This window comes from Mastigoproctus giganteus, chromosome 11, assembly GCF_048544385.1.
Source record: "Mastigoproctus giganteus isolate SK-2022 chromosome 11, ASM4854438v1, whole genome shotgun sequence".
NCBI lineage: Eukaryota > Metazoa > Arthropoda > Arachnida > Uropygi > Thelyphonidae > Mastigoproctus > Mastigoproctus giganteus.
The window spans coordinates 5,831,915-5,845,071 of record NC_143585.1 but is presented as its reverse complement, the minus strand read 5'-3'; the positions used below and the strand labels follow the sequence as shown (position 1 = coordinate 5,845,071).

General features: G+C 38.7%; 1 protein-coding gene across 1 annotated transcript in view; it reads right to left on the bottom strand.

Moving 5' to 3' along the window:
* OstDelta (oligosaccharide transferase delta subunit) overlaps positions 1–13,157 on the bottom strand; it is a 279,105-nt gene that overhangs the window by 134,243 nt on the left and 131,705 nt on the right. The window contains exon 8 of the mRNA XM_090384636.1: positions 12,624–12,731. Coding sequence (XP_090240762.1) covers positions 12,624–12,731 — 108 coding nt within the window. The remainder of the gene's footprint in view (positions 1–12,623; positions 12,732–13,157) is intronic.

Sequence of the window (13,157 nt, the reverse complement as noted above, 5' to 3'; positions counted from 1 at the left end):
TCTGCAAACTTTGACATTAAGCTTGATATACCATCATCAATATCATTTACGAATACAGAAAACAATAATGGACCCAACACTGAACCCTGAGGGACTCCACTTATAACATTAGTCCACGATGAGCAGTTTCCATTGATTACCACTCTCTGTCTTCTCCCCCTCAACCACCTCTTTATCCATAGCAGCAATTTGCCTCCAATGCCACACTGCTCCAATATGTGCAGCAGTCTTCCATGTCTGGAAGAAGGATGTAGAGCTGCTGGAACGGGTACAGAGAAGGGCAACAAGATTAGTAAATGGAACAAAGGGTTGCTCTTACGAAGAAAGGCTTAAGTTTTGCAAATTACAGAGTCTGGAGACTAGGCACCGGCGAGGTGATCTGATAGAGGTGTATAAGGCTTTGAATGGTTTGAGCATGCTCAATGCCAATGGGATTCTTCATCTTTCTCAGAATAATCACCTCAGAGGGCACAAATTCAAATTGAGGAAGGACGGATGTCGGATAGATGTGCGGAAATTTGCCTTTGGCCAGCGGGTGGTTGGTTGGTGGAACCGACTTCCATCACTTGTTGTTGAAGTTGATAGCCTAAACAAATTTAAAGCTCAACTGGAAGGTATTTCGAACGAACGGAGGGGTGAAATGGGAGAGGGTTTTTTTTTTTTTTTTTTTTTTGGCTGATGCTGAATAAGCTTGCTTTCTTGCATCATATGCCTCTACTAATGCTAATGCTAATGTGCAACAGTATCAAAAGCCTTTATAAGATCCAAGTATATAATATCAAAGTTATTCCCTGCATCCAGTTCTTTTGTGACTGCATCATAGTATCCAATCAAATTGGTCAGGCAAGACTCCCCCTTAACAAAACTATGATGTGTCCGAGCTATAACTGAAGTCTCCTCTAGATAATCCTGCAGTGCTTCTTTAACCAGTGCCTCCATTAATTTTCCTGGAACAGAAGTTAAACACACAGGTCTATTAATGACACAATTACTTGTGTCAGCCTTTGATCCTTATTTGTGAATTGGGGTCACATTTGCACATCTCCAGTCTATGGGTATCTCCCCTGAGTCCAAGGAAGCTCTCATAATTATGGCTAAGGCTTTGCTTACTTCCTTTGCTGCCTCCTTTAATATAACTGGATAGATCCCATCCACCCCAGGTGCCTTTCTTGTGTTAATCTTCAACAATTTCTCCTCCACTTTCCTCTCAGTTATTACAAAATCATCTAGCTCACTGCCAGTGTTTACTTCACCTACGGTATTCCGCTTCCTGAATAACTCCTCATGTGTGAACGTCGATACAAAATATTAATTTAGTTTGTTAGCTACCTCAGCAGAATCATCAACAGTTGAACCATTGATATCAAGTGGACCAATCTGATTCATCCCCTTCCTTCTCGAGTTTACATAAGTAAAGAACTCTTTGCTGTTTTTCTTTGCATCGCATCCCTTGCAGATTTCTCGTAATCTGCCTTCGCCTGCCTAACCTCCTTTGTAACTTGGTTACATTATATAATGTAACCAAGTTACTTTATATGTGTTAATTTCTATGTATCCCATGCATTTTTCTTATCTGCCATATGTCTCATTAGTTCATCTGACAACCATTCAGGCCTAAACCTTGAACAATATTTCTTAGTTGGTATGTAAAGCCTAGTAGCTTCCAAGATAAGTTCTTTGAATGCTTCCCATTTTTTTTTTTTTTTTTATGAAAACCCCAAACACGAAAGGTATCAAAACCTATAGTACTTAGTACCGTGCATGGGTTGAAGGAGAAGTATGGGGGGAGAGTGGAATGCCGGAAACTTTGCTCTAGAGACTAAACATGGGTTTCGCCACTTCAAGCCTCCAATAAGCAAAGTGGTGGTATTTCACCGGTTGATAGCTAGTCTGTAACCAAGTCACAAAGGAGGTTAGGCAGGCGAAGGTAGATTATGAGAAATCTTTTGCAGAGGATGCCAAGAAAAACAGCAACGAGTTCTTTACCTATGTAAACTCTAGAAGGAAGGGGATGAATCAGATTGGTCCACTGGATATCGATGATCCTGTTCAGGTAGCTAATAAACTAAATGAGTAGTTTGTATCTACATTCACACATGAGAAGTTATTCATGGAGGGGAATGCTAAAGATGAATTAAACTCTGGCAGTGAGCAAGATGATTTTGTAATAACTGAGAGCAAAGTGAGGAGAAATTGTTGAAGATAAACATAAGAAAAACACCTGGAGTGGATGGGATCTATCTAGTTAAAATAAAGATGGAAGTAAGCAAACCCTCAGCAATAATTATGACAGCTTCCTTGGACTTAACATAAACCATGGACTGGAAATGTGCAAATGTGACCCCAATTCACAAAGGAGGATCTAAGGGCAACACAAGACAGATTTATAGGTGAGTAATTAATTTATTAATTACAGACCTATTTTAACTCCTGTTCCAGGGAAATTAATGGAGGTACTGCAGGATCATCTAGACAAGATGTCAGTTATAGCTCAGACACAGCATGGTTTTGTTAAGGGAAAGTCTTGCCTGACCAATTTGATTGGATAGTATGATGTGGTCACAAAGGAACTGGATGCAGGGAATAACTCTGATATCATATATTTGGATCTTAGAAAGGCTTTTGATACTGTTGCCATGGAAGACTGCTGCACAAATTGGAGCAGTGTGGCATTGAAGGCAAATTGCTGCTATGGATAAAGGGGTGGTTGAGGGGGAGAAGACAGAGAGTGGTAATCAATGGAAACTGCTCATCGTGGACTAATGTTATAAGTGGAGTCCCTCAGGGTTCAGTGTTGGGTCCATTATTGTTTTCTGTATTCGTAAATGATATTGATGATGGTATATCAAGCTTAATGTCAAAGTTTGCAGACGATACAAAGGTAGGCAGGGTTGTAATGACAGCGACAGGATCTAGAAAAGTTGAGCAAATGCAGTTTAACCTTGACAAATATAAAGTACTGCATATGGGAAGCAGTGACCCCAGAATAACGTATCAACTTTGTCGTACTACACTGACAGTGGCAGACAGTGTAGACAATGAAAAGACCTGGGGGTAATTGTGCAGGCAGATGGTCTGCAAGAGTAGCTCATGGTCTTTTGTCAATGATATACAGGAATTTTTCTAGCAGGGATAAGGAGGTGATTATCCTTTTATAAGTCAATGGTCAGGCCACACCTTGAGTACTGTATACAGGTTTGGAGGCCCCATTTTAGGAAGGATGTAGAGCTCTGGAGCGAGTGCAGAGAAGAGCAACAAGATTAGTGAATGGAAAAAGGGTTGCTCTTACAAAGAAAGGCTTAAGTTTTGAAAATTAGTATCTGGAGACTAGGCACCTGCGAGGTGATCCAATTGAGGTGTATAAAGCCTTGAATGGTTTGAGCGTGCTCAATGCTGATGGGATTCTTCCGCTTGCTCAGAATAATCACCTGAGAGGGCATAAATTCAAATTGCAGAAAGACAGTTGTAGGATAGATGTGCGGAAGTTTGCCTTTAGCCAGCATGTGGTTGATTGCTGGAACAAACTTCCATCTGTCGTTGTACAAAGGGTACTAGGAAAGTTTTGCAATACAGCTTTGTTTATTTAATTTTTTCAAAGTAATTTCCTCTACATTCAATACACCTCTCCATCCTCCAAAACCAATCTTTAAACCAGTTCTGCCAAGTTTCACTAGGGAGTAAAGCACACTCGTTGTCCCAAGCCCGTAGAAGGTCCTCATCACTGGAAAACCGCCTCCCTTTTAGCTTCATTTTCACATGCGGGAACAGTGCAAAGTCGCAGGGAGCAAGGTCTGAACTGTAGGGAGGGTGCTCGAGAAGTTTCAGTCCTGTCGTGGTCAAATATTCGGTGCAGGCTTTGGCGCGGTGAGCTGGAGCATTTTCGTGATGGAGGTACCAGGTGTCCATTCTTGACTTTGGCCGCAGGTTTTTCATAGATCCAATGACTTTAGGCAGGCATTGTTCAGTATACCACTTAGCTGTGACTGTCTTCTGCGTGTCCAAAACGACACGTTCCACAATTCCACTCGATTGGAAAAATACAGCTATCATTTTCTTCTTTACAGATCGGGATTTTCTGACAATTACGGGTGTGTCGTCATCATCAAAGACCCAAACTTTGTTTTGAGCCTTGGTCGGCAGATCGTAATAGTACAGCCAAGTCTCGTCACCTGTCACGATGTTGTTCACATACCGAGATTGTCCCTTATCAAACTTTTTTAACATCTCCCGGCACCAAGTCACACGTCGTGTCATTTGCTCTTCAGTCAGTTGATGCGGCACCCAGAGAGAACAAAGTTTCTTCACGTGCAAATGATCTTGCAGAATCGAACGAATTGCTGGTGCATTTAGGCCCCCAAAGTATCCTCTATCTGTTGGTAGGTCACTCGCCTATTTTCGTCAAGCACTTTCCTCACAGCAGTAACGTTTTCCTCCGTAACTGACGTTCGTGGCCTTCCCGGCCTCTCAGAATCTTCCAGAGTGAAATTTCCCCTTTGGAATTCTCTATACCACCTGAATATCGTTGTACGATGTGGACAATCATCATCTAGTGCAAGAGTCATTTCTTCTAAGCACTGGTCTATGGTTAAACCACGCACGAAATTATACCGCAAAACTGTCCTTATCTCATTTCGTGACCACGATGCCATCGCAAGCACTTTACACTCTCACTACTAATGAATAACTGAGCCCATCGACTTGGCGCGGCGGCTACTATGCACGTATGAACATGTCTCAACATGCAGCAACAAGCAGCTCACTGTGATTCATTGTTGCGTCATATTGCAAAACTTTCCTAGTACCCTTTGTAGAAGTTGATAGCTTAAATAAATTCAAGGCAGAACTAGACAAACATTTGGAGAGAGTGGATGGGTGAAATTAGATTTTTTTTTTTTTGCTGATGCTATACAATCTTGCTTTCTTGCATCATGTGCCTTTACTAATGCTAATGATAAACATTGATATATAAATCAGCTGCCAGCATGCAAACTGTACAAAAATATTTAATATTAAATATTTAAATTTTTAGTAGAGGATGCCTGTATAATTTTGCTGCACACACACCAACTGATAAGTTAATGATGTGTTCTGAGTCAACTTGATAAGCTGACTCAGAAATCAACTTATAGGTGCCAATATGTGTGTTCACTTGAAATTTTGGGTCAAATACATCCAAGATACAATAGCAATACATCCTTCAAAAACAAACAGCAAGTGCACCCCTCCCCCACACAACATAAGTCGGATGTGAAGTTTTCTATTTGGTTCCAATTTTTGAAAATTCAGTTTCCACCATATAACTACTCTCCATTTTGTTATCATATTGCATATCTATATATGATGCTTTAATAATATTTTTTCAAAACACGATTATGTACTAGTACTGCATGCCTGGGTTCATGGAACAAATGATTACATGGGCTGTGTTATGATAACTAAGAGTAAGAACACATGCTTGTATACTTGAATGCACATTTGTGCTACAAGCATTGTAAATAAATCTGATGAATTTGAAGAACTGATTAAGTTGTCTAATGCAGACATTGTAGGAATAGCAGAGACGTGGTGTCACTCAGATGCTAAATTTGAATATGGGGAGTACAATGTGTACTGGAAGGACAGGAGAGTGGAGGGGTTATGCTCTTAGTTAAGAAGAACATTTAACCTAAGGCAGTGCCTCTAGTTGACATGGGAGATGAGATGAGTGAATCTAAGGACGATGGATAAATCAAAGGCAGTGCATCGAGTTGAGGTTTCACAAGTTGAGTCAGTTTTGTGCATTGAGAAAACACATTTGCAAGTAGGATGTATTATAGACCCAACGACCGTGATGAATATACCAAACAGTTATACAGAGAAACAGACTGGGTCGGCAAATCAGAATATCTCATAATGCGGGATTTTAACTTTCCAGATGTTGACAGGAATTTGTGGTTTACTCACTCACAGACTAGCAATGCTTTTTTTGGATTTCTTGGATGACAGTTTTCTACAGCAGCATGTTAAAGAGACAACAAGAGGAAGCAATATGCCTGATCTGGTTATCAGCAGTGATTCTTCGTGCATTAAGAATCTGCAGGTAAAAGACCCAGTGGGTGGCAGCAATCACAGTGTACTAATGTGGAATTTAATTTTTTTTTTTTTTTTTTTTTATGCAAACCCCAAACACAGGAGGTATTAGAACCTATAGTACTTAGTACCGTGCTTGGGTTGGAGGTTGAGAAGACGAAAGAAGATATTTGTTGACATTGGATTTGAACTTCTGTAGACTAATTTTCAGGAAATACGTATGAAAAAAGGTTGTTCCAGAAAACGGCAGTTGAATGAATAAAAGAGGAAGATGAAAATTTGGTTCTGTGAGTTTGAAGTTGGACAGTAAATGGATGTTGGCAGCACGTGTTCGGATTGTTTTAAAAGAGAGAGCGGGAATTATAGAAGCAAATTCAGAAGAACAGTGCCCATGGAAGTATCTGTAGAAGAGGCATGCAGCAGAAACAGTGTCTATGAGACAGCAAGTGGAGAGACTCTGTTAGAGATGAATCATTAATTAACCTAACGGCCCTCTTCTGAATGGAATCAAGAAGCCTGAGAGAGATTTTGGGGGCACTACCCCAGATGTGGGAAAAATATTCCATGGCAGGGCGGATTTGCAATTTATACAGAGCGAGCAGCTGTTTGGAAGAAAAGTAATGCTGAGAGCAAAACAGAAAACCAAGTTTTTAGATGCAGAGGAAGCAATATTTGTAATGTGCTTGTGCCAAGAGAGATTAGAAGTCAGGGTAATCCCCAAAGGAGATATATCATTTTGCCTAGAAATCGGAGTGTCACTAAAGATAATCATAGGAGCAGAAGAATCCTTTTTGCGAGATATAATACATTCCACTTTCCATTTTGAGAAACCTTATACTGCTCATTCAGTTTCAACTTTGCGAAAACCCACTGGAGAATTACCTGAAGATCGGCATTTAAGGAATTGGTAGCAGATTTTCGCAAAGTTGAAACTGAATGAGCAGTATAATGTTTCTCAAAATGGAAAGTGGAATGCAATGTGCTATTATCGGCAAAACTATGGATTGGATTTCCAGTCAATGGAAGAAGGTCATTAATATACAAGAGGAAAAGAGTGGAGGAAAGAACTGAACCTTGGGGGACACTGGCATTAGTGTAGAAGTTAGAAGACAGAGAGCCATGTACCACCATCATCCCCAGTGAGCGATCAGAGAGAAAACTGGATAACCAATTACTAAAAACAGTTGGCAAACCATAAGATGGAAGCTTGTTTAGAAGACTTTTATGCCAAACACGATCGAAAGCCTTTGAGATGTCAAGAGCAACTACTTGTGTTTCACCGAACCTTTCCATTGAATTAGTCCATAAATGTGTAACATAAGCCAGAATATCACCAGTGGATCGCCACTGACGGAATCCATACGGGCGATCGTTGATCAGACAGAAGGTTTCTAGGTAGTTTAAGAGTTGCCGGTTAACTGATTTCTCCATTACTTTAGAAAGAGTAGAAGTAATTGCAATAGGACGATAATTGAATGGGAGGGATTTGTCACCATTTTTAGGAACTTGCTAGATATGAGCAAATTTCCAAGCAGAAGGAAAAACACCTTTGAAATAAGAAAGTGAAAAAAGCGGCAAAGAATAGGAGTAATACCATCGGGACCTGGAGCTTTCTTAGCATCAAGATTCATCAAAATCCTTCTGACGTCCTTTTGACGGAAGACCACAGGAGGCATTGAATGGAGCGTGTTGGGAATGGTGGGAGGTGTTTTACCAAGATCATTAATACATGAGTTGGAAGAAAAATGGGATGCTAGCAGGTCAGCTTTATCCTTGGCTGAAGTGACAACAGAACCATCTGGTTTGGACAGAGGTGGGAGCAGAGATGGGCAAAAGTTGTGGCCCATAGCTTTGGCAAGAGACCAGAATGCTCGGCTACCATTAGGGCAAGAAGCAAGTTTTTTACTCTTAGCCTGTTCAAACTCTAGTTTTATACTTATTAATAAATGCTTTACAATAGTTGCGAGCTTTGGTGTAGGCAAAAAATGAAACTGGAGAATTAGAAACAAGCCAATTACGATATGCAACATTCTTCTCTTGAACAGCCTTAGCACATTTATTGGAAAACCAAGGTTTAGATAAAGGATGAGATTTTAAAGTGGAGTGTGGGATAAAGGATTCCATTCCTGCAAGAATAATTTCACTGACACGATCTGAGCAAACATTGACATCAGAAGTTTTGAAACAGTAATCCGACAAAGGAAAAGAAGTCTCGCAGGTCATCCCATTTTGCATTCTTGTAATGCCAAACAACACGAGGTTGGGAATAGCCATGAGATGAAGGTTCCATTGGAGAAGAGACAATCACCAAGTTGTGATCTAAAGTGCCTAAAGGACCTCTCACTTCGACCGTTTACTTAGAAGGGTTGTTTGTGAGAAAAAGATCAAGAGTATTGGCTGTACGATTAGGATTGTCTGGTATTCTTGGAGGTAAATGAACAATCTGTGCAAGATCATTAGTAATTGCAAAAGCCTCAGCATCTCGAACAGCTGGGTCAGTGTGACTAGAAAACGGAAGCCAGCTGGAGTTGTGAACATTAAAACGACCAAGGAAAATTATCTCACTGTTAGGAAAGTTGGACTGGAGAAAGTCAAGTTGCAAAGAGAGGAAGTCAAAGGGTTCCAAGTTATTAGTGGAGTTGGAAGAACGGTAGAGACAACAGATGAATTTGACACAATGAGGTATGAGGTAGAGAGATTTTAAGCCAGAGAAGATCAAAGAGAGGAGATTCCAAATGCCAAGTTTCTGACAGGGAATATCAGAACAGACATATGCACAAGTACTACCTTTGAGGCAAAAGGAATCATACAGCGAAAAATTTGGGCATCTGAGATGAGCAGTAGTTGAATCAACCGATAACTGAGATTCTGTCAGAAAAAGTACATGGGGTTTGGCAGACTGCAAGTTGAAATGTACATTGTCGAGATTAGAATTGAGACCATTCTAATCTCGACGTGAAATGAATTAGGAAGTGCTTGGGAGATTTAGATCTTTTCGCAGATAAGCTTGCTCTATTAGTTTGACAATTCATGGTGTATTCAATAGTAAGAAAAAGTGGGTGGGACATGCTGTATGAACTTATGAAATTTTTGTATAGGGCGTATATATATGGTAAGAATATACCCAGATCCTTAACATAACGTGGCCTCGACAATGCTTCCCGAATACACACTACTCGGACTCCTTCCAGTCACCATCTGGCAGAGTAGAGGTAGCAAGATTATACACTAGCTGATCCGGAAGCCTCCTAGACAGTTACCAATAGGTTCGGTCCGGTGTACTAACTAGCGGCCGGCATGCGAACACCATTTTAAAGCTGTACCCTCGAAATGTAAGGAATATTGGATCTCACCATGATGTTCATCATAACCTCAAAAGTCATCAATCATACTGCATGATGGAAGAGATTGGGAAGGGTTGACCGGAACTTAGCTCTAGAGACTAAACATGGGTTCCGCCACTTCCAATAAGCAAAGTGTGGTACTGCAGCGGTTGACGAGTGTCATCTACCACCTAGTGGTAGATGACTTAAAAGCACAACTATTGTCAAGGGTAAGGATTTTGCTTTTAACTACAGGGACTCAGAGATTTTAAATTGTGTGCACTGGGACCAACTCATGATATTACCAACAGCAAATTCTAAATGGGAAGTAATCAAACAAGCTACTAGGCTTTTCATACCAACAAAGAAATACTGTTCAAGGCTTAGACCAAAATGTATGTCAGATGAACTATTGCGACATGTGGCAACAAAGAAAAGTGCATGGGATGCATATAAATTATCAGTGATACAAAACCCTATGATAGATTTACATCTGTAAATTAGCCTGTAACTACTGACTAATTTACATCTACCATCAAGCCACAAGGAGGTTAGGCAAGCAAAGGCAGATTATGAGAAGTCTTGCAAAGAACGCAAAGAAAAACAGCAAAGACTTCTATGCTTATATTAACAGTAAAAGGAAGGGGCTGAATCACATTGGGCCACTTGATGTCTATGGGTTACCTGTTGAATACTCTGCTCAGGTTGTAGACAAACTGAATAGGTATTTTGCATCTACATTGACACATGAGGAATACTTTAGGAAAGAGCATGCTAGAAGTTTATCAAACTCTATTGAGGAACTAAATGATTTTGTAATAACTAAAAGGAAAGTGCAGGAGAAATTGTTGAAGATGGACATAAAAAAGCCACCTGATGCAGATGGGATCTATCCAATTATATGAATTTACATTCCGGGTGACCCTAATTAATGTATCTAAGGTATATGAATTAACATTCTGGGTGACCCTAATATAATAGTTTGGATTATATCACGTTTGTCACTAAGCTTTCATGCCGTTCTTCATTTCTTCTATGTACGAGGTTTATTAACTTTAGAAGCCATAGTGAGAGGTTTTTAATTTAAAATGAATATAAAACAACTGTAAAATCCGTCATATCAGTACAGAATTCACTTTGAAAATGGTGAACATAAGCAAATACAGTAATCACATGACTTACAGTTTTCTTTTTTTGGCACTGCAAGACATATGCGCTGTATGTATACATCCAATCTCAACGTGCCATTATTTCGACAGTCTACTGTATTTGAATTTCGGCTTTACATGTGTTGGAAATAAAGATGCTCCTGATGCACAGTGAGTTGTATGTAATAAAATATTAGCAAACAATTCTTTGTGTTCAGTAAATATACTGTGAGATGAAAAGTGTTCCGTGACTAAAAAAGTTTGGGAAACACTGCTCTAGACCAACTTCAGGACACTGAAGTAATGTTCAACACTTTTAGTATCTTCCTGAATGCAACACCCTAATTCAGTATTCTAACAAATCTTAGCCCAGTAATTTCTAGAGCTCATCAGATTTCTCTTCAAGAAATTACACACCAGCCATCACTGGTAATGTTGCTTGGACAATGAAACAAAGAAAAATCAAGAACTTCAGAAAAATTATTCAACAGTAGTAGCTTATATTCACCTGTAGGGGAGAAGAAAAAAAAGAAAAAGGGGACTGGTTAACCACAACAGCAAAGAGTAAAACTGTGTAATCCAACAGGAAACATCTTACTTCACAATTATGTATTCTTTATGAATGTAGGGCATTCCTTTCCCCTATATGCAACTTTTTTTTCGTGGAATGGGTGGAAACAAAACTTTTCTGAGGTAATATCCTGTTCATAAATCACAATGCAGAGTTGCTTCTGAAATCTCATTCACATTCAATTTGCCTTTTATTGGACACTGCAGGATGATTTCCAGAACAGCCCATTAATGCTGAAGGTCAGTTTTTGCAGAGGGACTCTCAGATCCCTCCTTATCCTTTACAATTACAAGTCAGAAAGTTGCTTTGCTCCCTTCTGCCTTGTGTCACACAAACCTGAATTATACGTTTTAATATTTAAATTTATTTTAGTTAGTGGGAAACCCCCCACACCCCATTCTTCAGCATTTTTGATTCATTTTCCATTAATACAAAGAATTTTAGCTGCCTTCAATTGTTCATGTGAAAAACATGGTGATGTTAAGTCAACACCAACCTTAGAGGTTTGACCTTGACTTTTGTTTATTGTCACACTAAAAGCCAATTTCACAGAAAACTGTGTTCATTGAAAAATGAAGTTATATTCCCCTTCGTTTGAATACATATGAATCCGTGGAATATATGCTTTCAATTCAGCTCTGTCACCTGTGACGTGTTCACAAACCCAAACATTTCTTCCTTATTTCTACTACATGTAGTCTTGTGATATAAAAGTAGCCTTTCGTTTTCCGTATCTTTCCTTTCTTAATTGTGAAGCCTCTAACTTATTATTTTCGTATTTTTCAATAATCGCTTTGTTTCCTTCAATATCAGGATTTTTAAATGCCGCTTCATACTCAAGATCTTTTCTTTTCTTCTCAGCCTTTCTGATACGATCTTTCTCTTTTCTATTACTGCCATTATTAACAACATTGGTAACAGCTGAAGAAACTTTTGAAAAAATTGAATCGTTACCTTGAGACATGTAGAATTCTAAAAATTAAAAGCACTATAAATATTCTTTGATATATAGAAAAATTTAAAGACTAAAAAATTGAGTTTGTAAAAGTGTCTTTGAGACAGACCTGTCAATCACTTTATGTAGTATAATGCAATAGCAGTTAGCCTCGCCTTGTGAAAAGCAAAGTGTGCACATGAAAAATCAAAATATTCTTTTATATATAGACTACTCCTGTGAGTTTCTTCTCTCAATACTCCAACTGTTTTGTGATAAGATACACAGAATTTAAACCTGGTGTGATAAGATACACAGCATTTAAATTCAAGCAAAAATATCAAACACTTCCACAGTCATTCTCAATTATCAAAACTTCTGCTTTTACAGAGTTAATTCTAGACTTTACAATCAATTCTCAACCTGAAGGAAAAGAAATATTTAGGCTTAAAAACGTATGTTTTTCAATATATAAGATATGAAGTGCTGACGTTAAGGCAGGACTAATGAAATACTACACACACACTAAGAAGTCTTAAAAAGATTAATAATAATAAAAAAAAAAAAAAAAAAAGTACCTTATTTTCAGTCATAATTTTCAGAACATCCAGCAACTGTGCTGCTCCTTTCACTACCTGAACAAATTTTCTGCTCAGGAAGTAGTTGGTAAACTTCACAGCTTTCTCCTAAAAATGAAAATTTAAGCTCCAATTAAAATATAATGTACACTAACAGAATTTGTTTCAGTTAGCTGCAATGATTTTTTTTACTCCTCTACCCAAAAATTATTTTGACACCATGGTTTAGTGATGAAGACATTTATTGGGAATCTTAATAATCTGACAAGTCTGACTGTTTGACCCGCCCCCCCACCCCAAAGATCTTTTTCACTCTAAAGCTATTAAATTCATTTGGTGGCAATTCCTTATTGCTTATACCAGTGCTTTTCAACCTTTTTTTTAATAACGGCACCCCTAAGTAATTTATTTTATATTGTGGCACCCCTACTCAATTTTCTGCCTGTTAGATCTAATTCTTTGTGTGTGTATATATACATAATATTAAAAAATATATGTTATTTATTATAATATAATTATAAAAATTTACATTTC